This window comes from Apodemus sylvaticus, chromosome X, assembly GCF_947179515.1.
Source record: "Apodemus sylvaticus chromosome X, mApoSyl1.1, whole genome shotgun sequence".
Taxonomy (NCBI): domain Eukaryota; kingdom Metazoa; phylum Chordata; class Mammalia; order Rodentia; family Muridae; genus Apodemus; species Apodemus sylvaticus.
In genome coordinates, this window is record NC_067495.1 from 90775887 (window position 1) to 90802754 (window position 26868).

General features: G+C 42.9%; 1 protein-coding gene across 2 annotated transcripts in view; it reads right to left on the reverse strand.

The window, feature by feature from the left end:
- The window catches only part of Pcdh19 (protocadherin 19), a 98285-nt gene extending 79422 nt beyond the window's left edge, over positions 1 to 18863 (reverse strand). The window contains exons 1-3 of one of the 2 annotated variants that reach the window (XM_052171722.1): positions 16608 to 18863; positions 13573 to 13713; positions 12571 to 12898 (exon numbers count right to left, since the gene is read on the reverse strand). In XM_052171722.1, coding sequence (XP_052027682.1) covers positions 12571 to 12898; positions 13573 to 13713; positions 16608 to 18754 — 2616 coding nt within the window. In that variant the 5' untranslated portion in view covers positions 18755 to 18863. The remainder of the gene's footprint in view (positions 1 to 12570; positions 12899 to 13572; positions 13714 to 16607) is intronic. The other variant, XM_052171721.1, reaches the window with a different exon arrangement.
- Between the last annotated feature and the right edge of the window lie 8005 nt (positions 18864 to 26868).

The following is a 26868-nucleotide window of genomic DNA, read 5'->3' on the forward strand; positions in this document are numbered from 1 at the left end:
GTTTAAGTTGGTAGAGATACAGTTATGGAGACTTTAGCTTATATTTTATACACTTCTGTATTGTTTGATCTCTTAAGTAATAAGCATGCATAATTTTTGCAATTAAAAATTAAAGTGTCATTCCATTTCTATTACCTGATCAACTTGACTGAAATATTTTCATATGCCATGGCTATTATCTGATTGCTAAAACTGAAATATTTTCACATCTATTAACAGCTTATAGATTCTCTATGAATTCCCTTTTTGTGTCCATCTTACATTTATATGTTAATATTTGCCTTTCTATTGCTTTGTAATAGTTATTCTTATATAAGGGTATTTTGCATTGTCCCTTTAGCTGAGGTATCTTCCCTGACCTTCCTAAAATAGTCCTGCTTCCTGGCACAACACATATGACTTATGCTTTCTTATTTTTAGGCATCACCATCGAAATTTTTATTTATTTATTTATTTATTTATTTATCTATTTACTTCCACTCATAAAATGCACATTCAGTGGGAGCTGGAGATGTCTTTTGCTCACATTTATAGCTCCAGTGCTTTGAGTAGTAATCAGAGTGTAGTATGCATTCTACAAATATTTGAAGGATTAATGAATTAATAAAATGAGGTTTTAGTTCATAGAAGCAAAATAGAATGGTAGTTGCTTGAGGTTGGGATTGGCAAAAGCAGGAAGAAATTGACCAAAGAGTACCAAGTTTTGACTATAAAAATGTTCTCTGTCTGATATGCAGAAGAGTCACTATAGGTGACAATGCTGTATTGTGCTCTTAATGTTTGCCAGGAGCTTAAGACTTAAGTGTTCTCACTATTTTTAAAGTGATAAGTATATGAGATGGTGGATACATTAATTAGAATGATTATGGAAATTATTTCACAATGTACATACACACCAAAATACGAACTCCTGGACCTTACATGTAAAACAAAGTGAATAAATATATTTCATTTAATTGCTGTATAAATATAAAATCTTTTCTCAACATGTGTGTTTTTAAAAATATTTTTCTAATTATCAATCAGCTACATAGCACCATCTAGTAAAGTTTGAACATCTAAGATATGAGGGTAAGCACTTCCTATCCTTTCTCTCTATTTCTCCAAGTTGAGTAGAGGACTGGTAAGGAAAAATGTTTGTAAATATTTAGATTTTTACTGGAGAATTTTGGCTGGAGAATGGATACATGTTTTCAAGACAAATATTAAAAAATATCTTGACTACTAAACAGTACTTCCATTCACTAAACTGTACAAGCAAATCATCATAGCAGGCCACATTTTATCTAAAACAAGTGAATATCCTGTAAAAGTAGGGATCTTTAACCACTAAAGTACTAAACTCATCAGGAACAAAAGATAAATAATAAACATCTGACATTGTACAAATGGAATGATATACAACTGACTTGTCTCTCAAAAGACTACTGAAAATGGTTCTTTAGAGGTTTTCAGTAGAACACCACTTCCCAAATTGCTATCCACTGACTTCCCTAACCCCTGAAGTAGCCACTGACTCTTGGAAAGAGGCTGTCTTATTGCAAACAATGCCACAAGTCCTGCAGAATGCAATCTACCAGCCTCTGACATGTACTGGTTTTAATAATTCTGGAATAATATCCAGTTTGAAAGAAAATCTACCTCATATTTTGGCTCCCAAGTAAACCCCAAGTGTCCCATATTGATTCTGAAAGGCTAAGTTAGCCTCTTCCTAAGGACTGAAATTAAAAATAACACCACAAAAATACATTTTTATTGAATTCTGGCTCTTTGCTGATAATCTATAGAAAACAACAAAATGAGCAAAGCCAAGCTGAACTGCCCATCATGCCAACGATTCCCACAAAGAATGACAATCGGGGAGACATATTGTTAAACCCACACTATGTAGCTAAAATATTTATCTCAGCTGTAAGGTATTAAAATGAGAAAATTTCCCAAGTGGAAGCTTCAAACAAGTATATTAGAAGTTGCATAATTTGGTTAGATTGACCTTAGAATGGGATAAAAGCTGCTTATTTCCATACTCTTGGTTTTTTTGGTATAAAAGGTTAGATATTTTATCAATCAACACAAAAAAACTTTCTCAGGAATAGCTAGCTTTAAAAGGAAAGCTCACTGACTTCCAGCTTATGAATTTTTAGGTAGGGTGATAAGCATCAACAGAATTTATAGATACAAGAATCTGTCCTCTCCGCAAAGTCCTATTTGATCAGGCAAGAGGAATCCATCTCTGATTCATTTCTAGAACAAGTACACGCTAAGTAAAAGAAGATGGGGACACTCATTGCTGCCTTTATGGAAGAACTGGAATTGGACTGAAAGACATACTTAAATGATATTCTCACCAACAATTATATAGAATATGCTATCTTCATTTAAATGCTACAGAGTCATGCCTACACTGTCACTGGCCATAGCTAAGCCCCTTTCCCTCAATACAACTGGCAAAATTAACATTAACATCTATAGATTCAAACCTTGGTGAAATCAGTTTTATGAAGCTCTTCAAACCATTGCTGCAAAACTCCATACAATTGCCCTGAGATGAGGTATATGAAGAGACTGGAGATTCACCAGTGAAGTCCCTTTTCATTTTATTTCAGGTTTGGTGTAAGTTGGTATTTGTTTGGGTTCTTAAAATTCCTGATTCTTAATTCCTCACTTTAAAAACAAGTTTCAAAAAAGTCCTTTTTGTGAGAATTTTAATTTTGTTTCACCTGTTTTACTAGTGAAGTAGTCCCTATTACAGGACTGTAGATTGCTACATTGTCATCGTTGGGGATACAGTGATTCAGGGTCAGTCACATTCTAGAAAGACCTATACTGATGGAGTTTTCCAGGCTCACAGAGTTAGGCAGGCAAAGTGTTATAAGTTTCCAAATGCATTTTTATCAGGTGCCCCCAACTATGAGAGTGTATATTCACAAACCTTTGCAGTTCCAGATTTTTCTTCACTTACCACCATCTGGTCTTGAGGGTACCTGATGATCAGATGTAGATGCCAAGCAATAATTCCCAACATCCCAGCCTTGATAGTGTGCCAGCTTCTAACAACTTTTCTCTAACATGTCACCAAACGGATGCATAGTTTGTGAAAAAGCAATTTCATTTTCTTTCCACTTCAAGCATCCCCATATTACACTGTTGCTGCAATGAAGTACACCCCCTTTTTCCATTTCTAAAGAATTACCAGTAGAGGTGAAATTCAAAAGAGTTATCTTGGGGTATAAGAACACACTAATAGCAAGCAAGGAAATTGGTGTCTCTTCTGTAAAATTTGATATTTGTTTCTAAAAACACAGTAGCTACTTTAAATTGTTTTGTAACTTTAAAAAAATCAGGTAAAATCCCACTCTGAAAGGGAAACATCATTATTTAATACTGATGTCAACATGTTCTCAGTCCTAAACTCTTAGAAACAAACATGACCATCAACATACTCTATCACTTGAGAAATCTATCCTTGAGAAAATGAAAATGCTCTGATCAGTGCAGCAAAATTACAGTTAATGCCAGTCCTATGAGCACAGTGTACCCAGGTCTTCACCACCGTCTCTGTGATTGGCAACACCAAGAAGGAGTTGAGTCTTCCAATAAATCATTAAGCATTACCTGTAGCCAAATGCATCCACTGCTCTCCCAGGTGTCAAATTTCAAATATTAATGTTATAGCACAGAGATTTTTACTTATTAAAAAAAAATTGCTCAAGGGTTAAACCAATCCCTCTGACTGCAGGCAGTCTCCCTACCCTCACGCATCCTCATCAGAAATGGTTTTATAGCAAATTACCTATGCATATTGGCAGTCTAAACCAGTCAGACTTTTTCAAATCAAACTATGGGAATTAATGAGAGGAAGGTATTAAATAAAGATAAACTCAAAAAAGGACAAAATGAAAAACAGTCCTCAGGAAATAATTTCCAAAGAATTAAACAGAGTCACTCTAGGATATACTTTAGCTGAGCTTCGCATTCGCATGCAACAGTGATTATTTGACAGCTTCTCACTCAGAATTCTGAATTAAAAGTCATTGTGGAAAGGTCTGCTCGTGGCCTTACATTAAGGCAATTGCATTGACTTTCTCACATAGGCAACTAGCAGAGGGTACGAGAATGACGAAGAGGGCTCTGATGATGTAAAAATCAAAGATGTGTCTCTTAGCACAGGTACAAACACACACACACACACACACACACACACACAGAGAGAGAGAGAGAGAGAGAGAGAGAGAGTAAAGAAGGATCTAACATTTCTATTAAATTTTTCTCCCTGCCAGCTTACACAGGGAATCCATTTTGTCCAGAAGAACAAACTACAATCTGCAAAGAGGTGCCCTTCATGCTCTGGAAATCAGATTTAGGAGCAAACAATCTAGAAATGTGAGGCCGCCAAGGCCAGTTACTGGTGGTGCTGAAGGAAAGCAGCTTGCCACAGAACAACAGCCAGATGGGGCCCAGTGGGAGAAGCTGAAAACTGGCCACCCTGGCACTCAGAGGCTTAATGGAGCATCAGAAGACTATGCACATGAAGACAGTGTTTAAGCATCCGAGATTAAGGAACTCTGGTCCAGTTCACTAATGCCAGGCTCACGGAGCACACAGGCCTGACACCAAACTTCATGTCTGTTTAAGTCTCAAATATGCACAAGTCTCATGGTGGCTGCTCCTAACACTTGTTTGTCAGTGTGCCAGTCTCCCTTCATCTGAAAATCCATCCTCTCCCTTCCCAAATACTCAATTTAAACAAAAATTATGAAGGAATTCTTTCATATTTCAATGTAATTTCTAGGCTGTACTCAATCCAGGAAATCCTCATTGACCTGAGGAACTTTTACATCCTACATCAAAAAGGGGGATTGAACTCTAGAAGAGACAGTAGGAAGAACTAAAAACATTCCTGGCATTTTTATGCCATAGGCTTAGGAAGAGTATAGTGGGGGTGGGGGGGGGAGAGGAGGCAGGTTTCTATTGGGAAAGCTACCCATTTTTTATTTCAGTGGTTTAGATCTGTAGCAAATAAAAATATTAACAATTGTTAAATCTAAATGACATGAATCTTTCTGATCTGGACTCTCTATATTTTTACTGTTACACAATGGGATTTTTAATTAAATGAAAATCAACCAGAAATTAGCCAGTGAGAATTCTAGAGTCAGTTACCTTCCAAGGGAATAAGGAATTGACCCCAGCTTTAAACACTTATGTAAATCTTACCAGGGTAATGAGCCCCACTTTAAACAAACAAAATATGTAAAACTCCAGACTTCCAAAGAAAATCATTTAAGAGCTCCTGTTCATAGTCTGTTAGGATGCTTCCAGTAAGAAGGAATCCACCGCAGGTTTCTTGAAATATACAGGCCACCAGGATTAGCTAACAAAGGGTCTAATTTGCAAAAACAAACACTATCAGCTTTTCAGGAATCCCTCTACCAACAAAGGTTTGTCTATAGATCCTCCCAAAGACTGATGGGTTTTCTATTCTAAGGGAGAATGCATGAGGATGCTGAAGGGCCACTGCCAAGCTACCTGGAGTCTATTTTGGCCATAAATGTATGAACGTGGGCAAATTATTTGCTTTGGGGTGGGAGACACTTTTCATTGAAGAGAGGATCTCACGTGTGCCCGTGGACTACATACTCAGACACTTTGTTTTGCTTTTTATTTTGACATGAGGGTTCAGCAAGTTGCTTACGGTGGGTCTTTAATTCATACTCCAGGCCAGACTGGCCTTAAATTTGGAATTATTCTTCATCAGGCTCCCTGGAGCCATGATGACACAGCTGCACACCAAATCCTGGACATTTGCTTTTCTATAACCACATTTTCATGATCATAGAGTCCCTTCTAAGAACTATTTCAAGAATTCTATGGTACTTTGTGGTCACAGCCAATGTTTTAAGCAAAACACTAAATGAAAACCAAAACAGCTTCTTCATGGGAAGCCAGTGACAAGCCTGTTGTTCATCATTCCTCTGGGGGACACAAGCAAGCATTAGTAGACTATAAGCTGGTGACTCCACTAAGCAACCCACACAAAAATCACTCCTCATACTCAACAGGAAATAAAACTTGAAGAGCATTTCCCTCTGCAAACAACTGACCCTCTGGGACTTTCACTTCAAACCTCTCAATTGTTTGAAGTAAATGAAGCACACATTAAAGGCCAACCAGTCACACATCAAGATATCCAGCCTCCTCTCAGTGGGGAGAAAGGGCTACTCCAGCACCAGCCTCCCACCTATCAGACACAGAACACTTATAAAGATGCCTTTATTTATCCACATCTGAGACACTATCCAACCGGGCTTGGCCTTCCCTAAGCCACAGAAAGTAAGACTCATAAGCAGAGGTGTCAACATCTGAAAGTTGAAGCAAGTACCTTAGGTCTACTGCAGGGCCATAAATGAAAGACTCTATCTAGTTTTTGCCAGGAGGTAATTCAATCTTTTTTTTTTCATTCCTTTAACTCCTGGTAAGCTATCTGCTACATGTCAAGTTTCAACAGCTGGGTCCAGTATGTAGAGCAGGGCAAGTTAAGGAGGAAAGGGGACTGCCCTTTCACTTGGTAAACCTGACTAACAAAAGAAAAGCAGGTTGGACCACAATGGTCCTGTGATAAGAGGCATTCCAAAGCCCCAGAGCTTTCTCTGGAAAATGTCCTGCCTCCAGATCCCCGGGGAGAAAAATCTCAGGATCATTAGCAAGCACTCTGGCTAAGCTCAACTTTAGTGAAGGTGTACAGGGAGAGAGATGATCTCTCAGGTAACCAGTTAATTGCCAATAAGGAATGATAATAATAAATTAGCAAATACTAATGTAAACTAACTCAGTTCTGCAGCAGTTGCGTGGAGACGACAGAGGAATAGTTTATTCTGGAACACATCTTGCTAGCTGATGCCCGCTGGGAGACGCACTACCTCAGCTAGATGTGAAACAAACGGGCCCAGTAAACATACAGCAGGCAATGGGTGGCCCAAGATTACCCACTAGTAAAAGTAGAGCCCTTGAGATTTGAAAAAAGCCAAAGGTGGTACCGGAATGCATTGTTTTCTACTGCTTCTTTCTGCAGCCTCGGGATTTCTTTTGACCTTTATAGATATGACTTCAGTGAGTCCAAGATCCCATAATAACAAGGAAATGTCTTTTTTTAAACTAAGATCACTGAAGGAAATGTTTGTTGGTTTTAGCATTAGTGATGTAAATTTAGAATTTAGTGATCTAAAACTGCAAGTGGTACTGTGTGGTATTCATACTAGCCAAGCTCCCTCCATCATAGTTACTAGGTTTCTATCACTTTCTGCATCTCTTGTCTGCCTGATTAGCTTGTGGTTATCCACATCCAAAATTTTCTCAAGTCATTGCAAATCCCTAACTTGTTTGTTTTAAGTAAAAAAGAATGCTGAGCTATTTCCTTATTTTTTTTAATTTTTCTTCAAGACCTAAATGATGTGTTTTTTGTTTTTTTTTTTCTGTATCTGCCATAACACGGACATGAACTCAAACATTTTGTAGGACAACTGGAAGCATTCATTATTATACTTCCTGCCACAAATATCGTTGTTCTGTAGATGTTTTTCTTTGCTACATTACTACTTAAAAATATGTTTCACAAACAACTGGAGTAAAATAAGCAAGCACACACACACACACACACACATGCATGCATGCATGCACACACACACACATGCCCACGCGCATCGATGTTTCACATCAAAGATGCTATAGTTTGTCAGCAAATGATTTCAAGTGAAAAAGAAAAAGGAAATTCAACTAATAAGTGGATATTAACCTAGAAAACTGGAATACCCAAAACATAATCCACACATCAAATGAGGTACAAGAAGAAAGGAGGAGTGGCCCCTGGTTCTGGAAAGACTCAGTGAAACAGTATTCGGCAAAACCAGAATGGGGAAGTGGGAAGGGGTGGGTGGGAGGACAGGGGAAGAGAAGGGGGCTTATGGGACTTTCGGGGAGTGGGGGGGCTAGAAAAGGGAAATCATTTGAAATGTAAATAAATTATATCGAATAAAAAAATAAATAAATAAAAGCTTTCACAGTAAAAAAAAAAAAAAAAAGAAAGAAAGAAAAAAAGAAAAAGGAAATTCAAGATTGAGGACAAGCCAAAACAGAAATCCCTTGCGTCTCTATAGGCATCCTGGCCCTTTCTGCCTACTATCCCCTCATGCAGAATTGTCAGCCTCAAATTATTCAGCATCTGAAACTAAAATTTGAAAATGCCTCACAAAACATTAAATGTATTTGGACCATTTACACATGCTGAATGTGAAAAGAGACACACTGTACCCAAATCTCAATTCTTCATAGGAAAAACGAGTTCTATTTGCTCCTTTAATGACCAGAGCCCCTGCTGAGCAAAAGGGCAATACAAGAATGCTAATGTGCAAATGAGTAACATACTTTAGCACCCAGAAGCACCCACTATTCCTGCTTCCATTTATATAACATCAGAAGGAATTAAAAAACATGGCATACTAAGGGGTTCTCAGAAAAAATTCACATATTTTTAGAAAAATATTAGCAAACTAAAACAAAAATCTAAGATATTTCTTCTCCTTTTCAATTACCTTTCTTTTTTCGTCTGTTCTCTTTATCTCTCTGTGTATCTCTGTCTCTCTCTCTCTCTGCCTCTCTCTCCTGTCTCTCTCTTTCATACACACACACACACACAAACACACACACAATCTCATTCACAAATAAACTCTATAAGCTATATAAACTAGGATGCCAAAGAATGTGAACCTTACCTTTGAAGTTAAAATATTTAAAAGGTACAAGGCATCACTAATTCTACAAAAGCCTTCTGCAAACAGTAAAGACACCTTCCACCTTACCTCCTCACATTTGTATACAAAAATCTTAAAATTGCTGTGGTTGACATCCCAAGCAACAGCAGAGGATAGGAAAATATTCATTTCTGGTTCTATAGGACGCTATCTCTGCAGCACAAGAAATTCCAATTTTCTAGACCAGTGCTCCACTCCCTTTACCTAACCCCATCTAAGCACATTCAAAGCCATGTTCCCAGGTTCTTATACCTGACACCATTCAAAGGTAACTAGGTTTACAGATTAAAAAAAAGGGAGTCACCCTCAAGGATAAGGATAATTAGTGGTAGAGCACTTGACTAACATGCACAGAGCTCTTGGTTTGAGCCACACCACCTAAACAAAAGCCACCTTTATTCAATTCAGCGCCAAGCCCAGATAGCTCAGCAGCAAATTTACATAAAAATGATATCAGGGTTGCCTTGGAAGGAGAAATACTAAGTAGCATACAAAGGAAAGAGTGATTAATGCTATCTTTGTGTTGCTTCCTTAGCAGTTGAATCCTTTGAATGATCTTGGCTCCCCAGCTAGACTGTGAACACTCTAAAAGCAGGAGTTTCTTTCCTCTTAAACATATTTGGAATCTCCAAGCTTTCTTCTATATAGCTGGGGACATTGAACATTAAAAATGTACTTAGTAATTTACTTAGTAATTTAGTGATTTATTATAGTGGTGATCCATTTCAAAGTGAAGTGGAGTTGGAAGCAGCAAGGGGCAAGCACAGTGGTTCTGAGTCTTACTTGTGTAATTGCTATTTCAAATAAGCCTTATCACTGTTCAAATAATAAAGAGTGTGTGTCCTAAAAGGTAACACAGCAGAAGAATCTAATGGTTCCAATCTGAAGAGAAAGAATGTCAAACATCATATACTTAGGAAAGAAACACCATTCAGAATTAAAACTGTGTTATCTTTTTCTTTTAAGTTCTCTGATGTTAAAGATCAAGTGTTTTATCTTTGCATCACTAGCAAACAGAAGATGCAATATCTGGCATATTCTATACATGCAATAAATGCATGTATAACAAATAAAAATGGTCTCATGAAAGGATAATTTTAATGTCATAATATAACTTAAGAGAAATTTCCATAGAATCATCTACTTACTACATCAGAGCAGGTATCATTCTGTACTATTTTGCTTCATAAGTGAATTGTTTCTTGGATAGATTAGTTAATTAATGGGAAAATTATAAAGGTAGGAAATACATCAGAGCATTATTATTCTAGGAATTCCACAGCACGAAAGAGTAACATTTAACATCCCACAATGAAAACTACCTGTTTAAATGTTGACCTCTTTAGACTGTGCATTCATTGTATCTTTTATTTATTTTTTTTATTTTTATTTGTCTCTGGAGCTACAGAACATAGAGAAGTACCTTATAAGGAACACACACTCAACAAATGTCAATTGAATAAAACCTCAGGGGCTTCTAGAATGAAAGAAAAAGAAAATTACTGTTTTCTCTATTTAGAACTTCATGATCGATACAGGTTAAATATCTTGGTGAATGCTTGACTATGAACTTTCCAGGACTATGTACTGGTAATACACATAAAACCTAAGCCTAACCCTATACACCAGATCAGTGCACCTTTGTTGGACAAAGTCAGGGAAAGCATCAGAAACTAAGACTAGCTTCCTGAAATTCTTTGTTTTCTTGCCCTTAGAAGAAACTCAGAAATGACACCAAGATATTAGGTGAACCAAGAAATCATAGTTACTATCTCCTGTTTCTCCCACATATTCAATAGATAGCATAGCTCTCTTTTCTCAGGACTTTGAATTGATTGTAAAATGATCATAAAATCTTTAGGATTAAATACTTTGTCCACCTCCCTGAACAATATCAAACCAGCAACAGAATACACAAGGTTAGCATTTTTCAACTTCATTGTTCAAGGATTACTATAAATCAATAGTCTGGTTACAGCATTGTGTATTTATTATCTACATAGAACCAGCCTAAGTTCCTCTTTGGTCCTAGAGACTGGTGAGACATACTCAAGTGAATAGTCCATTGCCAATGGTAATTATCCAATTTTTGATTAAAACAAAATTCTACCTTTTTAGGGACAGTTATAAATCACACCCATTCTTTACAATTCATGTTTTATTTTTCCTTTGAATCTTTCCAAAATAGATTTACTCATTGTTTTAGATGAAGAAACAGGGGACCCAAAAGGGTTCCATAGTAAAAGGTGACTCCTGAATTCAATCATGATCTATTTGATTCCACTACAAACTCTTACCTCTCCATCTCCATTGCTGAACTATTAGAGGTTCATGGTATCTCTCCAAGTAGTATATGAGACTGTAGCAGTAATAAGTGTCATTAATACTTAGAACTGAATTTACCTGACATAACACAAGACTTTCAATAACTCTTTGTTTATAGAGTTATATACTCAAAATGAAATGCTGGTGCTTTTGCCGAGTTGTTCATTAAAGAAAATTATTTTTCCATGCTTTTAATTCTAGTAGTAATTATTTTCCAGGAACTAGGAGATACAATGAAACAACGTAAATGGTTCTAAGCACTGTTTGCCCTACAAAACTGGTACAAACAATATGAGTTCATCTTCTGTTCCCAGGATTGCCTAACTATTTCAGTCTGAATCATTTCTAAAAGCAGGAAGTACACTACTCAAACACTTAAGTACAGAGCAAGATGATCTACTCCTTCCGTTCTGTGTAATCCGCTTTCTGGGTCTGAGCAAGTTCCTCAGCATCTCTAAACCTTTGTTTTGTCTTCCACTGAGAAATCTATCAAGATATCCAATTGTCAGCTTCTAATGAGATGATGCCTATACAAGTACCCTGAAAAACTGTTGAAGTCCACTTGAAATCTACAGAATAGCTTTCATAGTGACTAGAAAGAGCATGTCTCCCAGTATATCAAATTTCCAACCAAAGAGGGACTTAAGGATTTCACAGAAAATGAAACCAACTTAAGGACGTGTTTATAGCCTTCTACACAGTCTCCTCTTCCCCCATCCTCACCACCATCACTTGCATTTCACCCTATTCTCCTAAATTATTTCAATAACCAACAACCATTTGGCCATATTGTATTTGTAAAAACAATACCTCCAGGAAAACACCCACACTGAAGTTAATTCAAATGCATGGCTACTTCATACAATATTCAGGCTAGGGTCAGTTTCAACCTCCTCAACTGTCAAACATTACCAAAACTGCAAAGAACCAGCAATGTGACTTTTCAAACTTTATTGCTTGTATCCTATTGACCACAGTCTCAGCAGAATAGATGGTAGAGAACAAAGAAGCAAAGTGTTGAATGCCTTTAAGATTCTGAACCACAGGAGGAAAATGAAATTGAAACATTACAGGGATTCATTCATTTTCAATACTGCTTGGCAACCCTAAACTGCTTTAGTCTCCAAGCTGATAGCACTGGCTTTTGAGCATGTGTATCTGCAACAGGTGAAGCCATCTTTTTCTATGTTGGGACATTATGAAGGCACATCAAGGATAAGATCATTTGAGTTCAGACTCCCCACCATCACCCCGTACACAAAAGCCCTCTATGTTAAATCACTGTTTGTCCCAAAAGCACTATTAGCAAATGCTGAGTGTGAAAATGGACTCCGACACGGGATGCGCCTCCAGAGTGCCCCATGGTATAGTAAGCAACTCTAGAAGGAGATCTCGATCGATTGGGTTAGACCCCTCAGAACCATGTAGCTGCACTCACCTCAGGCAGGGGCACACCATTGATGATCAGGTCTGGCTGCTGTGGGCCCTGGCTGTTGAAGGAGTGATGGTAGATGTGGCTGGCAGTGGTGTTGCGGGTATTCTGGTTCTCCACATTCAGGAAAGTGCTCTCAGAGCGACGACAGCCCAGGGGCAGTGTCTGCTGGTGGTAGTCGAAATAGTTGAGGGACGAAGTAAGGGAGGAGCAACTGACAACATTCATCTTGTCTGTCTCCTCCACGTCCCGAGGTACAAGGCGGATGTCATTCTTACTAATTTTTTTCTTCTTACTTGATTTCTTTTGATGCCCATAGGAGTACTCAGCGATTCTATGTGACAGAAAAGGCAGCACGAATAGATAACACCTTCCCAGACCATGTACTGACGAATAAACATTAAGCACCCCAGAGGGTTGCACCCCATCTCTGCTCCAGCTCCTTATTCTGGTGCATTACATCATCGTGTTTCTCCCTGTGCTTTTTGCATGCGGAAAACAAGCTGAGGGCCATGAAGTGTTCATGTGAAACATACTAACCTCCCACCTCCCACCAACCCTTCCCAAAGAAAATTTCGTATTTCAATTTGAAATTTTTCATTATGAGTGGCCAGTAAGCAGGGGTGAGGGTGGGGAAAGTTGAGCCTATGGGGGAGAACATGAAAATACTCAAATCTGATGCTTCCCTGGAACCTAAAGGAAGTACTGGGTAAGGTAAAAAGTAAGTGCCAATTTAACAATAAAAGGACATGGAGGGACTTAAGAAAAGCCCTTGCCAATGCCTCCAGGAATTTGCAATGTGGAACACCAGGATCAGCTTCCTCAGTGATTAAACTGATCACTTCTAGACTAGAGTTCAGACCCTGTCCTCCAACAGCACCTAACTCTGTTCATCCACACCCTCCTCCCTGCCCTAGCCCAGCTCCCTTCTACTTTCCACCCTTCCCCCTCCTCTCCTAGAAAAGCTGATAGCCAAACCCATTTGAAAGAGGGGAAATGCCTTTTTACCTCTTTCCCCTTAGGCTCAATTTCTCCTCTGCCTTTTTGTCTTGCTCCTCGCTAATGGGAGAAACCGAGATGCAATGCAGACACTTGCTGTTTTGTCCTTTTATAAAACAGCCGAGGAGACAAGTGATGGTTAAACAATTACTGCAAAGGAATTTAAAGGTTAGTGCATTCAGCATCCTTCTCCATTCAGGTGTACCTAAAAGCAGCTGTGCTGCAACTGGAACATAAAAAGCTCAATTTAATTAACAGTGACACAGACCCAGGAACGTGCACCAAAGACACCAAGCATTAAGAGACTTGTCAAAAGAAATACATTAAAATGTAGTCAGACTTTCAATGTCATGTATTACTTTGCACATAATGATTTCAGCTTATTGCTTAAGAATTCAATCTCTGAGTAATAATCAGCAAAACAACAAGGTTAATAAATAATACAGGTTGGACTTTACAAGTGAAAGTCGGTGTCTGCATTCTCTCACTTGACAAAGGTAAAGTGTCAGAATACAAAAAAAAAGGGAGCCCAATTCAAGCAGCAATTGCAGATCATCTCACAACTCTCATGAATGAATGCATTTCAAGAGGAGGTCCTGCAGAAGAAAAAAACCTAGAAAACCTCCTGCCTAATTACACAGAAGCATAGGCTTCTCCTGAACTTTAGGATTCTAAGAAGTCTGAGTAGATGGTGAGTTTGCATATGTACCTACCAAGGCAAATTATTGTTCTGCCCCCGGGATCTACCTAGAGATAAGCAATTCATTTCACCTCACCCTTCTACTCTCTGCCCAGCCTGTCTTGAAATGATGGCAAATTGATGATACAGAGGCTGAGGGACAGATAAAATTCCCCCAAACTTCAGGACTAGGGTTACATTTCTTTTCTAATCTGTTTACTGAGTCAATGGGAAGTTGTAATCATTTTGTTTACCCATGATGGGCAAATTTGGCAATGCCCCATCCAATTATTCATCAGAGGCATTCAAAGCATGGCCCATTCTGTATTGACCAATGATTTAATTAAACTGTACTTCACTAATCACAAGCCATCACAGGGAAGAGTGCTTTACAAAATACACATTTGGGTGAAGTTGGAGAGTACTGAGATTTGCACTTTTTTTCTCAGTTCAAATGCTCTTCCTTGTTTAATGATGTCCCTGGCAAGCTCTCAGAAAGAGTTCTTACTTCTAGTCATATATCACCAAGAAGTGGCAAAGCCTTCAATATCTTTACTTCAACCTGATTTCTTTTTCATCATGGGAAGGGTCTTATGCATTTACTTAATGCTCAGAAAATGGCTTAAAAAGAGTCCCCTCTGTCATTATCTCCAGATAAATAAAAATTTTATTGAGCCTGCATTTTTCTCCTATAAAAATCGCCACTGGCTGTCACAGGTTTCAAAGGTAAGAGCAATGTTAATTTCCATTTCTCGCATCTGAAGTGACTTGGTTCTGAAGGAAAGAAAAGTCATGGCCATTTCACTAGTAACAGGATTAAAGCATTTATGAGGCATTGCAGCTGCTCTTTTATGGCACCTGATTGATATTCATGTGTGGTTAGCATTTGTCTACTAACTTGTGTAATGCAGAGAATAGTAAAAGGGAAACAATAATTGCATGGCTGTTACATATTCAGGGAAGCTCTGATTCACAGAAGTGTGTATCTCAGATGGTGTCAGATACAAATCGGACCTACAGGAACATATTTTGACTGATTAACATGCAAGCACAGATGGTATGAGATACAGTGGATGTGTAGGTGTGTTGAAAGTACACACAAGCACACACACCTTGGCTGGAAATAGCAGCATCATTCATTTTCAGCAAAATAAAAATAGTAAATAAAAATAACTTTTTTCAACTGTTTCGATGAGACACTGCTGGAAAAAAATACGTGCATTATCCTAAGTAGGATTCTAGAAATTCTTAGACTTATTTCTTCTATCATTGCAATCTTCTATCAAATTGCAACGAAGTCTTCAGCAACAACCTCTAATGTGTTAATCAAGACTTTAAAAATGCTACATTGCATACCATTCAAGTTTCTACTTCTCTTTTTTCCTCTCTTGTTTCCCCACCCCCACACACATCCTACACACACTTCAGAGAAACTGTAACACAATAGCCCATAGTGACATCCACTGGTAGGGACCAGATCTTAATGCCACAGCACAGTTCCACATTAAAGGAAAGTGTAGCCAACTCCAGAAGATTGCTATTTTTACTGAAACATCTGGAAGCAAAGTCTTGTTCTCATTGCGATGTTTGGTCTTCACACACCAACCAAGCAGATATTTGAAAACATACAGATGACTGACAGAATTTTACTTTGTATAGCCATATGTCTGGGGACTAGATACAAAACAAGCCAAGAATACATGCAAATCCACTAATGACCTGCTTCCCTGCCCCCCCACACACACACACACACAAACACTGCTTTCTCTCTCCCTCCTCTTCTCTGTTTCCTATAATAAGCTCTCACTCAGAGCTCTCTCTGGACTGTAACCCTACAGCAAGACAAGACAGCTGCCAGTGCACCATCCCCTTTCAGCTCTTGTCTGCAAAGCACAATGCTCCAGGGAACCAAGCCCTCCAACCATGATCCCATAGAACTTTTGCTATAAATATGAAAATCTGTCTCTCTTGGGTTGTCCCTCTTTCCTCTCCCTCCCTCCCTCCCTCCCTCCTCTCACTCCTTGATTCTCCTTCCCTCCTCCCTCCTCCCTCCCCCTCATTTTTTCTACCTTAACTTCACTGGAGACAGCTGTGCAAATTTTAAAATGATAATTGCTTTTCTGCTCATCATCATTATGTGACAAAATCCATTCAAACAGTAAATGATTGTCTTCCAGCAAATTGTCAGATCAAAAGAATTGATCAACTTGGACTGTCACAAACTTCTCACCCTCCACAAAGAAGCATTGTGGGTATGCTGCATGCATTTAAATGGGAAACAAAAAGCACTGGGGGTTTGACATCACAAATACACACATCTTACTCATTCAAAACACAGAAGAAAAGAAAGAAAACTTGGCTCTACCTGCAATTGTAGGTCCGGATCTCTTTGTTGTCACGCTTGCACTTGATTGCCACGAAGATCATAGTGACAAAGAGAATGCCAGCAATGGAGCCCAGAGCAATAATGAAAATCAAGGATAAGTTCACAGAGCCCATGGACTCTTGGGCATCAAGGGCTGGGGACAGGTATATTAGGATGAGGGCAGAGGCAGAAAGAGATGTCTTGCCATGGTCATGGGCCACCACTATAAGCTCATAGGAAGCCTTGGAGTTCTCATTAAAGGTGCGAGTGGTTCTGACTTCTCCATTGACCTGGTCTATTTCGAAGAAACCCCGGTCACCTTCTGTCATGTCATAGGTGACTCGGCCATTTTCTCCCTCATCATAATCATCTGCCTTAACTATAGTCACCAAATAGCCTATGCCGGCGTTTCGAGGAATGTAGACCTCAGCAGTGCCATTGATCAGAGGTGGGGCGGTGATGACTGGGGTATTGTCATTGACATCGAGGACAATGACCCTCACAGTGGCGTTGCTTTGCAGTGAGGGCAAGCCGCCATCCTTGGCCACGACCTTGAATTCAAATGCCTTGGTCTGCTCATGGTTAAAGGAACGTAGCGCATAGATGTCACCAGAGTTGGGATTGATAGAGACATAGGTGAAGACTGGCATGTCTCGCACCTGTGATGGCACAATTTGGTAGGAGACACTGCCATTAAGGCCCATGTCAGGGTCGCGGGCAGACACTGAGAGCAGATAGGCGCCAGGAGTGTTGTTCTCCTGCACAATGACTTGATAGTAAGGCTTGGAGAAGTGTGGGTGGTTGTCATTCTCGTCTGTGATTTGCACAGTAAAAGACTTGGCACTTTGCAGCATAGGCACACCACTGTCTCGAGCCTGAATAGTAAGGTTGTACTGGTCGTGTTGCTCTCGATCCAGCCGCCCATCAACAAGAATAGTGGAGAAGCTCTCATACTCCTGCAGTCGAAAGGGGACATTACCCAGCAAGCGGCACTGCACACGTCCATTGAGACCAGAGTCGCGATCAGACACCCGAACCAGGGCAATCACGTAGCCCGGGGGGGCGCTCTCGCTCACCTCCACAAGCTCGCTATTGACCGAAAGCAGGTTGATAATTGGCGGGTTGTCATTAGTGTCTAGCACGCTGACAGTGACTTTGCAGTGTGCAGGGATAGAATTGGGCCCTAGGTCTTTGGCTTGCACATCCAGTTCGTACACGTGGCCCTCTTCATAGTCGAGCGCACCGGTGACAGTGACCAGGCCGCTGTGTGGGTCAATTTGGAAGAGTTCACGCGTGCGGTCATTGACATATCCGTAGAAGGAGTAGACCACTTGGCCGTTGGTGCCCTCATCTGGATCGCTGGCATTGAGGCGGATGACTGGTGTATTGGGAGGTGAGTTTTCGGGCACACTCACTGAGTAGGTGGACTCGCCAAACACTGGGTTGTTGTCATTCGAGTCGGTCACCTTGATGTTGAGGCCAACTGTGCCCATGTGTGGTGGGTCACCTCCGTCGAGCGCCGTAATACGAAAGCTGTAATGTGACTGTGTCTCACGGTCCAGGCTCTTCTCCACCACTAGTTCAGCAAAGCGCGAACCGTCACCCCGCGTCTTTATTTCCAGGCCAAACAGCTCGTTGGGCGTGAGTTCGTAGGTCTGCACACCAAAGCTGCCTGAGTCCGGGTCATATGCACTGTCCAGTGGGATGCGCGTACCTGGGCTGGCTGCCTCGGAGATCTCTAGTTCAATCTGTGCGGCCGGAAAACTGGGAGCATTGTCATTCAGGTCTTTGATCTCTACCTTAATCACACAGATCTCCATTGAGCTGGACATGACCTCTAGGGAGATGATACACTTGGGGCTCTGGCGGCACAGCAGGTCTCGGTCAATCTTCTGCTTAGTGACCAAGAGGCCGGAGCTGGGGTTGATGTCCACCAGGTGAGGAGCAGAGTTGGACACCACGCGGAAAGCAGAAGCCTGTCGGGGATCCAGCGCGAAGCCTGCCTCCCGCGCGTCCTTGGCCACATTAGCGATCACTGTCCCGGCGCGCTGCTCCTCTTCGACTGAGTATTTGAGATTAATCAGGGCGGCCGCCTGCGTCCATAGTACAGCCAGCAGCAATAGCACCGGCAGCAGGAGAGACTCCATGGCTGCGCGGGGCTCTGCCTGGCCTCGCCTCTCCACACCCCTCCGAGACCGACGCCGCCGGCGCTCCAGCTTCCCGCCGGCTCGGGCCGCCTGTTGCGCGCGCCCCGTGGCCCCGGAGGCCGCGGGAGGAGTCCCGCCCAGGGCTGCCCGGCGGCGCGCGGGATGAACCCGCGCAGGCTCCAATGCTGAGGTTGCAGTGGTCTCAGCAGGAACTGTCTGGGGGCCCGGGGGCTCCAGGGTGCCCAGGGAGCGCCTCGCAGCCCCGAGCCCCCTCCCTCCAGCCCGGCTACTCAGTTTTCCCCTTTCAAAGTTAGCCAGGCGGGACTGGCTGCACCGGCGCAGGGTTGCGGTTCGAGCAGCGCTCGCGCGCCTCAGACGGCCACAAGCCGCAGAGTCGGTAGTGTACTTGGGGCGCGGACGTGGAAGGCTTTCGGGGCGCAGCCTCTCAGGCACTGCCCGACCCGCCGCAGCGCACAGGCACTGGGGCAGGCGAGCGCGCAGTCTGTGCACCTGGCATGCGCAAGGACCTCCCCCCAGCGCACCCAGCTCACTGCGGAGGGAGCTGCTGCCTGGAGCGCACCCTCCGGGATGGGGGGGTGTCACTCTGGCCTCTTTGAGGCCTGTTGGAGAGAAAGGGGGGATCGCAGGCAGAAGTCTGAGTTGCTGGCGAGATCCGTGGGCTCCCGGGGATTTGGCAGAGCTGGAGGGCTGTCCCGGGGCGGGCAGAGGAAGGGGGAGGGGAGAGATGCGAGAGCGCTCTCTCGGGCGCTGAGGTTGGTGTCCGAGGGCGTGTGGGGGGGGGGGGGTGCCTAGGATCCGAGGTGGCGCCGGGTTCCTCCCACAGAGCAGTTTTGGGTTTGCGGGCGTTTATATCTAGGAAATCAAAGTTACCAACGCAGCCCAGGCCTCCACCTTAAGTTTATAAAAATGGGAAGATAGCAATTTGTCCAAGAAAATCAAAGTCCTGCTCTTTCCAATTGCCCCAGGGAAGGGGGAGGGGACACAGGGAATGGGAAGGTGAAGAAAGGAAGCTACTACAGTACCGGCCAGGAGAGGCGGGGCTGCAGTCGCGGGTACACCGGGCTTCTTCGCCTTCCTGGGTTTGGGCTGGGGTGTAGCTTCAAGGACCGCAGCAGCCGCCGCCGCCGTCGCTGCCGCCGCCGCCGCCGCCGCCGCCGCTGGTGCTGCCGCCGCTGCCAAAGAAAGCCCTCCTTAGTTCAGCCGCATGTCGCTGGGGTCCGCCTGGGCAGCTGCCAGGGTCGAGGGTTTCTGTCGGCTCCAAAGTTTACTTGCCGGAGCGTCTGGATCCCATCCTCCAGGAAAAGCGCTATCCGCCCTGCTTAGGGCTTCCTCCCTCCCCGGCGCTCGCGCGCTAGGGAGGTCTGTCCGTGGATGTTCGAAAAGGAGGAAGAGTGAGTGTGTGGATGGGAAATGCGAGTGTGGAGTATGAGAGAGAAAGAGAGCAGGAAGAAATGGGTTTGGGGTGGGAGGTTTCGGATCTCAGATGAATTGGCTCAGCTGGAAAGCCAGGGAGGACACTGCTCCGCAGCCCGCGAGGGGCTAGGGAAGTGAGTGTCCGTGCCCTCCGGGCAAGCCAGGCATGGTGAGCGGTAGCTAGTGCTGCCGTCTGCACCCGCTCGACCGTCTCCCCTCTCTGCCAGCCGCCGCCGCTACTGCTGCTGTTGCTGCTCCTCCTCCCGATGCCGCAAACTACTGGCCACAGAGTCTGGAGAGAGCTGGAGAGAGCCCGAGCTGCCGAGCCCGGCTACGCCAGGCACTAGCCAATCAGCGCGCAGCCCAGCGGCTCCGGTCTTGGGGCGGGACCAAGGCGAGAGGAGGGGGGTGGGGGAGGTGGAGGGAGGCGGGGCCAAACGGAAACTTACACACCGGCCCAAGTGAGTGGAGTACCCTGGCCTGCAGAGCCCCTGCGGGAGTGTTGGGGGGGTGGGAGGTGGATACCTGACTGGCATGGAACAAGCAAAGTAGGGAAGGGAGAGTGGGCCAGAATTGAGGTGTGCTGCCACTGAAGCTCAGTCTACCTCGAAACTGAGCCCTTCTTGCTTGTCTTGTTTGCAAAGATTACAAAAAAGATGAGGGTTTGGTTTTTCTTTTCTTGTTGTTTATCTCCCTCACGTATCTTCATATCTTAAATGCACTATTCTCTGTCTGTCTCTCTCTCTCTCCCTCCCTCTCTCTCATCTCTATCTCTCCTTTGTCTCACTCTTCAGCATTTCTGTTTCCTCTTATTCTAGGGTAGTGGAAGAAAGAGGAATAAGCGTCCCTGCTACGGTCATTCATCATGCTCTTGGCCAGTGTATCTTCACTTTTGCCAAGAGTAAGGCCGCCACCCACCCAAACCATTATCCCTATCCTTCCTCATTGGGAAGATGATACACTCCTGGGGACACCCCAGGACACGCGCATGCACACACACACACACACACACACACACACAGAGAGAGAGAGAGAGAGAGAGAGAGAGAGAGAGAGAGAGAGAGAGAGAGAGAGAGCTGCTGCAGAGCTGCTGGTCCAGTCTGGCTCACTCAGGTCTCTAGTTAATCAAAAGGGATCGGTGGCTTAAGGACTTAGCCTCAAAGGGCTCTGGCTACATTTTCTCACCCCTCACCCAACCCTTTTGGATAATTTAGCTTCCTATAAATAAACTACGTTTGAGAAAAGCCAGCGGAGCAGAGCGGACGCCACCGCGCCGCGCCTAGAGAGCCCAGATCCGGACAGAAGCTACAGAGTAGGCGCGCCGAGAGATCCCTGGCCGCTGTAAGCCGGCTATGGCGCGGTGGTCGCTCAGCGTTCCCCGGGGCCTCTTCTGTCTGGGGGCTTCCACTTTTCCTTGGGGGACGGTGGCAGCTGTGGCCTTTGCCAATTCTAGGAAGGCAGAGGCCGGCGTGGCCAGGGTTGACATCAAGCTTAATCTGCCCTCTGGACCAAAGGCACCCTAGAGACAGAAGTGGACTCTTCCCAGCCCAGATCTAAGGCACTTAGGTTCTTAATTAAGATCGCGAGCAGAAAGAATCCAATGCGCACTCGATGAACATTTCTCCTGGTTTTGTTTGTTTGTTTGTTTGCTTGGTTTTTTTTTGTTTTTGTTTTTGAGGATGGGGAAGATTGAGGATGGGGAACAGCTTCTGAATTCACAATTCTTGGATAGAGCAAACCTCCTTTCTGAGTTATTATATTAGTCTCTGTTATTTAGGAGTCTTGGTTGAAGAAACTCATAATTAGCTCAGCGACTCTGGGCTGAACCTGTACTCTCAAAATGAGATTCGCTTTTGCCCTTCAAAAAAATTAAATAAGGAAATGAAAAACACATTTGGACACATAATGGGTTCCCCACCAGTACCACTAAAACTGCCATCTTCTTGCGAAGAGCAACCCAGCTGCTTAAAAGAATACATCATCCAAATACTTTGGTGGTGGGAGTACGAAGACAGCCTCCTCCCACCAAAAAAAGGGGGGGATTATTTTGCTTGCAAGGTTGAGACTGGACCTTCTGAAAGTGTAGCCAAGGCCAAGGAGAAAGTGCCTGATCCGCTTGGCTCAAAGGGGTTGTTTCACATTAGAATGCAATTCAGCCCAGAACATCACGGAGAAAACCGAGGCGTCTGCAGTGAGAATCATTTCATTTTGATCATTTAGAGCTGCGGGTAGACTGCTGAAAGGGTGGCTTCAGGGAGTCGCTCCCGTGGCCCGCCCGGTTTGGTTTTTTATTTTTTTCAGACACTGTTAGAGAAATGGGCAAGTAGTGGAAGAACAGAACATGGCAGGCAGCGCGGGCGTACCTCGGGATGCTAAAGGAAGGCTTCCATTTGATTTATCATAGTTATTTACCTTTGATGTCAGCGAGTGGGGGCGAAGCGCAGCTTGGTCTAATTAAAAAGGTCTAAAAAGGCATTTGAAATGGGTTTGCTATCTGATCACGGGATGTGAGTTCCGTGTTTGGCAGCTTTCTAAAATATGGCTGGGACTATTTAAACACAACAATTAGCAGCATGCTAAAATGTTTGCATGCTATGCTTAGAAGCTCTTAGCTGTAAACTTTAAGGCGATCTGTTCCCCTTTAAGTTAAAAAAGGATGATGCTGCTTCCTTGTGGCGAAGGCTGTCAGGAACCCGCTGATCAATAAAAGTAAACTGGCGCCTCCACGGCTTGATTGAGCGGGAGCAAAGAGTCTGAGAAGTAGTCTCGGCCATTACTAATCCCCCAGGTACTGAGAAATGGAAGAATTACTCAGGTAAAATGATTAACATTGCCGTGGCATCTGAAAAGATGCACACAACAAGGTAAGAAGACGGCGGACCTCTTACCTTAGGGAGTGCTAATAGAATGTCTATATTCTGCTGTCTTTTAAAAGATAAATAGGAGAATTCAATTCATGTAGAATGGCATTACCTTTGTAATTGCAATCGCATTGTAAAGACATGTTCTGTCTTTGCAAAGACAACCCTCTTCCCTAACGCAAAGGCACCATTTCTCACTGCTCACATTCCAGGCACCCCTCTTATTCCAAGCAGAGCACCAAAGTACTTTCAGTTACCAAACTGCTTTTACAGAAGGCCAAATGCTGAGAGAAGCAGGGGGCGTATGTATCTGCTTCCATTCTTTCCCATCACCTCCCCCACCCCCAAGCTCACAGTGACAGTTACAACCCCCTGCACACACAATAGTTCTTCCATCCCCCAGTGTATGTCTATAGATAATCCTAACACCCTTTCCTTTCTGACGCCTTTTTCCCCCAAATATGTACCGGAGATTATTGCATTCCAACAAAACCACTAACTAAATGAGGGGCCCCAACCCACCTTCATTATCTGGAATTTATTAGCTAGCTGACTAAAAGCGTCTGCATGTAGATAATAAAAACAAAAAGAAAGTTCTGTTCCTTTTAGTTTCCCTTTACTTCAATCCTGAGGGGAGCCCCGCCCCCTCAGCCTCTTTAGAGACACAAGAGGGCCATCTAGTGACCATCTCTAGTATTTTTCCACCTAGCAGGAAATAGGCTCTAGCTGTACAGCCTGCTGCAGCTTTCTAGGCCAAGTCAGTTCCTTAGGCAACAAAGGCCAGAATCAAAATTGATAAAAATAAAAAAATGTGGTTTTGTCCTTTGAATTTTATGCACACCACTAAAATAGTCCAGGATGTCAACAAAAGAAACAAAAATGGGGAAATCCTTACCTTTAAATCAAGCTGATACACTAGTCTAATTTTTGCCACCCCAACACTCAGAAGGGAAGATTTGACTCAGAAAAGCTTAAATTTATGGTAGGGACTAAGACACCATTGTATGAGAGACTGTAGACCTAGAAAAATTTAAGGGAGCTTTCTGAGACATGCTTACAAATTTATTTGTTTCAACCCTTCCTAAAAGAATAACATTCAAGGGATTCCAGCTTCCCTGGCTCTCCACCTCCATACCTATTTATTCTTTTCATCTCTGACATTGCTGCAGAAAACCAGATTCTTCTAGCTTGAGTTTTGCTGCGTCTCATGAGCATCCCTGTCCCCAAATAATTTGACCAGTGGTCTGGCAACATTCTCTTAGAAAGAAAGGCTTGATTTAAAAACTAGCTAAAGTCAATCTCACTTTATTTGACTACATATCTTCTTCTGGCTTGAGGTTCAATGTTTAGAATACACAGACTAAAAGAAGGAAAGAGACAGACAGGACAGTGTCATCATCTCACTTCAGCTCTACAGTAACCGTGGGAGGGAACACTTCCTTGAAGATGTGCAAGCACAGTTGCACGGCAGCTCAATGAGTCGCCAAGATGACCTCATTACACAAAACTCAAACACCAAGGTCCTTGTGAAGTCAACAAGTGCTGGCTGTGTGCCCAGCATTGTGTTAGGGAGTACGGAGTTTTCTAAAGATGGACCTTGTCCTTGTGAAGATTAAAATTCAGTTCACTAATTAGTTTCTATACACTATAAATATTCCTTGAGAAAGAACAAAACCGGGGTTTGGTATGTTGACAGCTTCCTGAAATTCTAATCCCTTTTACCCTAAAGGATGACCCAAGTTGTACTGACTTCCCCTCCTCCACCCTCATTGACCCAGTCAGTTGAGGTAAAGGCAGCAAGAGGAACAGTCAGAGATGTGGGCCTGTGGAGAAGGAATGAGGTGTGGTTTCCACTATGATGCATGCCTGTTTCTGACTTTTTTTTTTTTTTTTTTGGAACACCAGGAAAACTAGACAGGGGGGCAGGAGCAACAAAAGATGTTGAGGTCAGTTGTACTTTTTCCTTTCTCTTCCTGCCAAGCCCCACCCACCCTTGCCCTGTTACAGAGGAAAACAGTGACAGCGGGAGTTGCAGCACATCAACAAAATACAGAAAATATTCTGAAATGCTAAAACTGCTCACTGTGGTCCCAATGCCTGCCTGTTCCAAGAAATACAGAAAAGGTCATGGACAGTGGAGAAAAAGTGGCGATTAATCACTCCAAGTCGTCATATTTTGACAATGCCAACATCCCTGAAGAAGTTCAATCCAACCCTGACTCCAAACCTTATGCCCTCTCTCTTTAGGAATTCTGTTTCCCACAGGACCAACCCCTGCTGCTGCCAGACTCATAACTGTCCCTAAATAAACACACATCACGAGGACCATTTAATTAGCAAGGCCTAAATCAGCAGATACATTTCAATAAATGACACTGTTCTCTAACACCTTCTGCACTGCCCTGCAGTGATCACCTGGGAAGTTTTGACAGTGCCATTTGTGCTCTCTCGACATTACAGCCTCTGTCTTTTCATGTGAATTCTCTCCAAGTGGATCCCAAATGCCAGTTTCCTAGGTGCAACCTCATGCCAAATGTTATTTCCACCACCACCACCACATTTAAAAACAAACAGCTTTCCCTTCAAAGGCACTGTGATCAAATCCTGCCTGGATTTCCCACTGTTGCCTCTCTCATCCCTAAGAAGGAGGATAGGAGTGACATTCCACAGCTTTCCAGAGAAGGCTTTTGGCACCTTGAAAATGGGATGTCCCCAAATTAGAGACTTTCAAAAAACAATTGAAAAGGGGACAACCATGTTTACAAAGAGAGATTAAAACTGGGATGCTTTCTTTGAAGATAAACATGTTTTTATTTTTATTTATCATTTTTCATCATTGTTACCGAGCCATAATGCCATAACACAGTTAGAGAATCCCAGGGACTCAGTACTTATGTAACTCTCTTAGATTAGAGCTTCTTATGGGAACAGAGCTTTTGATTCTCAACCTAGACTTCTTTACCTTTCAGCCAATTCTGCTTCTTCTAGGGTGGTTCAAGTATGGACTGAAGCAGAAATTCTAAATAAAGGAATGGTTTTGAGTGCTGAAAGACACCTGGTCAAAACATCAGCTCTACAGAATGTGCCCTGAAGATTAGCTTTCCAAATGTCTGTGTGTGTGTGTGTGTGTGTGTGTGTGTGTGTATTTGGAAAACCATATATACATATATGCCCATTCTTCTACTTTGTTTTTGAAAAATGCTAACATGACTGGAGAAAACAAATCTTTTAAAGACTTGCAGGATCTGAAAGAGTGTGTGGATCATATCCCATAGCACTTGGCTGCATTGAATTCAAATGAGTGGGAATTAAAAAAAAATTAGAAGAAAAATAAGAAAGTCAAACTGATGAGCCAACACCCTGAGCTTCTTTACATATCTTGGGTGAAAGATGATTTCAGCAAGGTACTAAGGTTATTGTATACTTTTTGATTCTAGATAGCCAGGTTGCCACTAGATGTTCTCAGTATTTTTCCAAAGCTTCTCCTAGACCCCAGACCTCACAAGTGGCTTTATGTAGCCCCCCCCCAGGAGTTCCAGCTGCTCCATTAACTGATTTTTTTCCTCTAAACTAGGAAACTTAGTAGTTGACTAATGTCAATGTAAGAAGGAAAGGAAGGGAAAAAACTAATAAACATGAAGAACTGTCAGTTTGACAGCTGCAGTTACATTACCCAGGCTAGCAATGTAAGTACCAAAGGCATGTCACGTATGCCACTAACAGAACCATGCACAATATCTGTTCAGGCTGACAAGCCCTGGGGCAGTGGTAAGTAAACTGAAAGAGGGAGATCCCAGAAGGAGGCAGAGGGAGCACCAT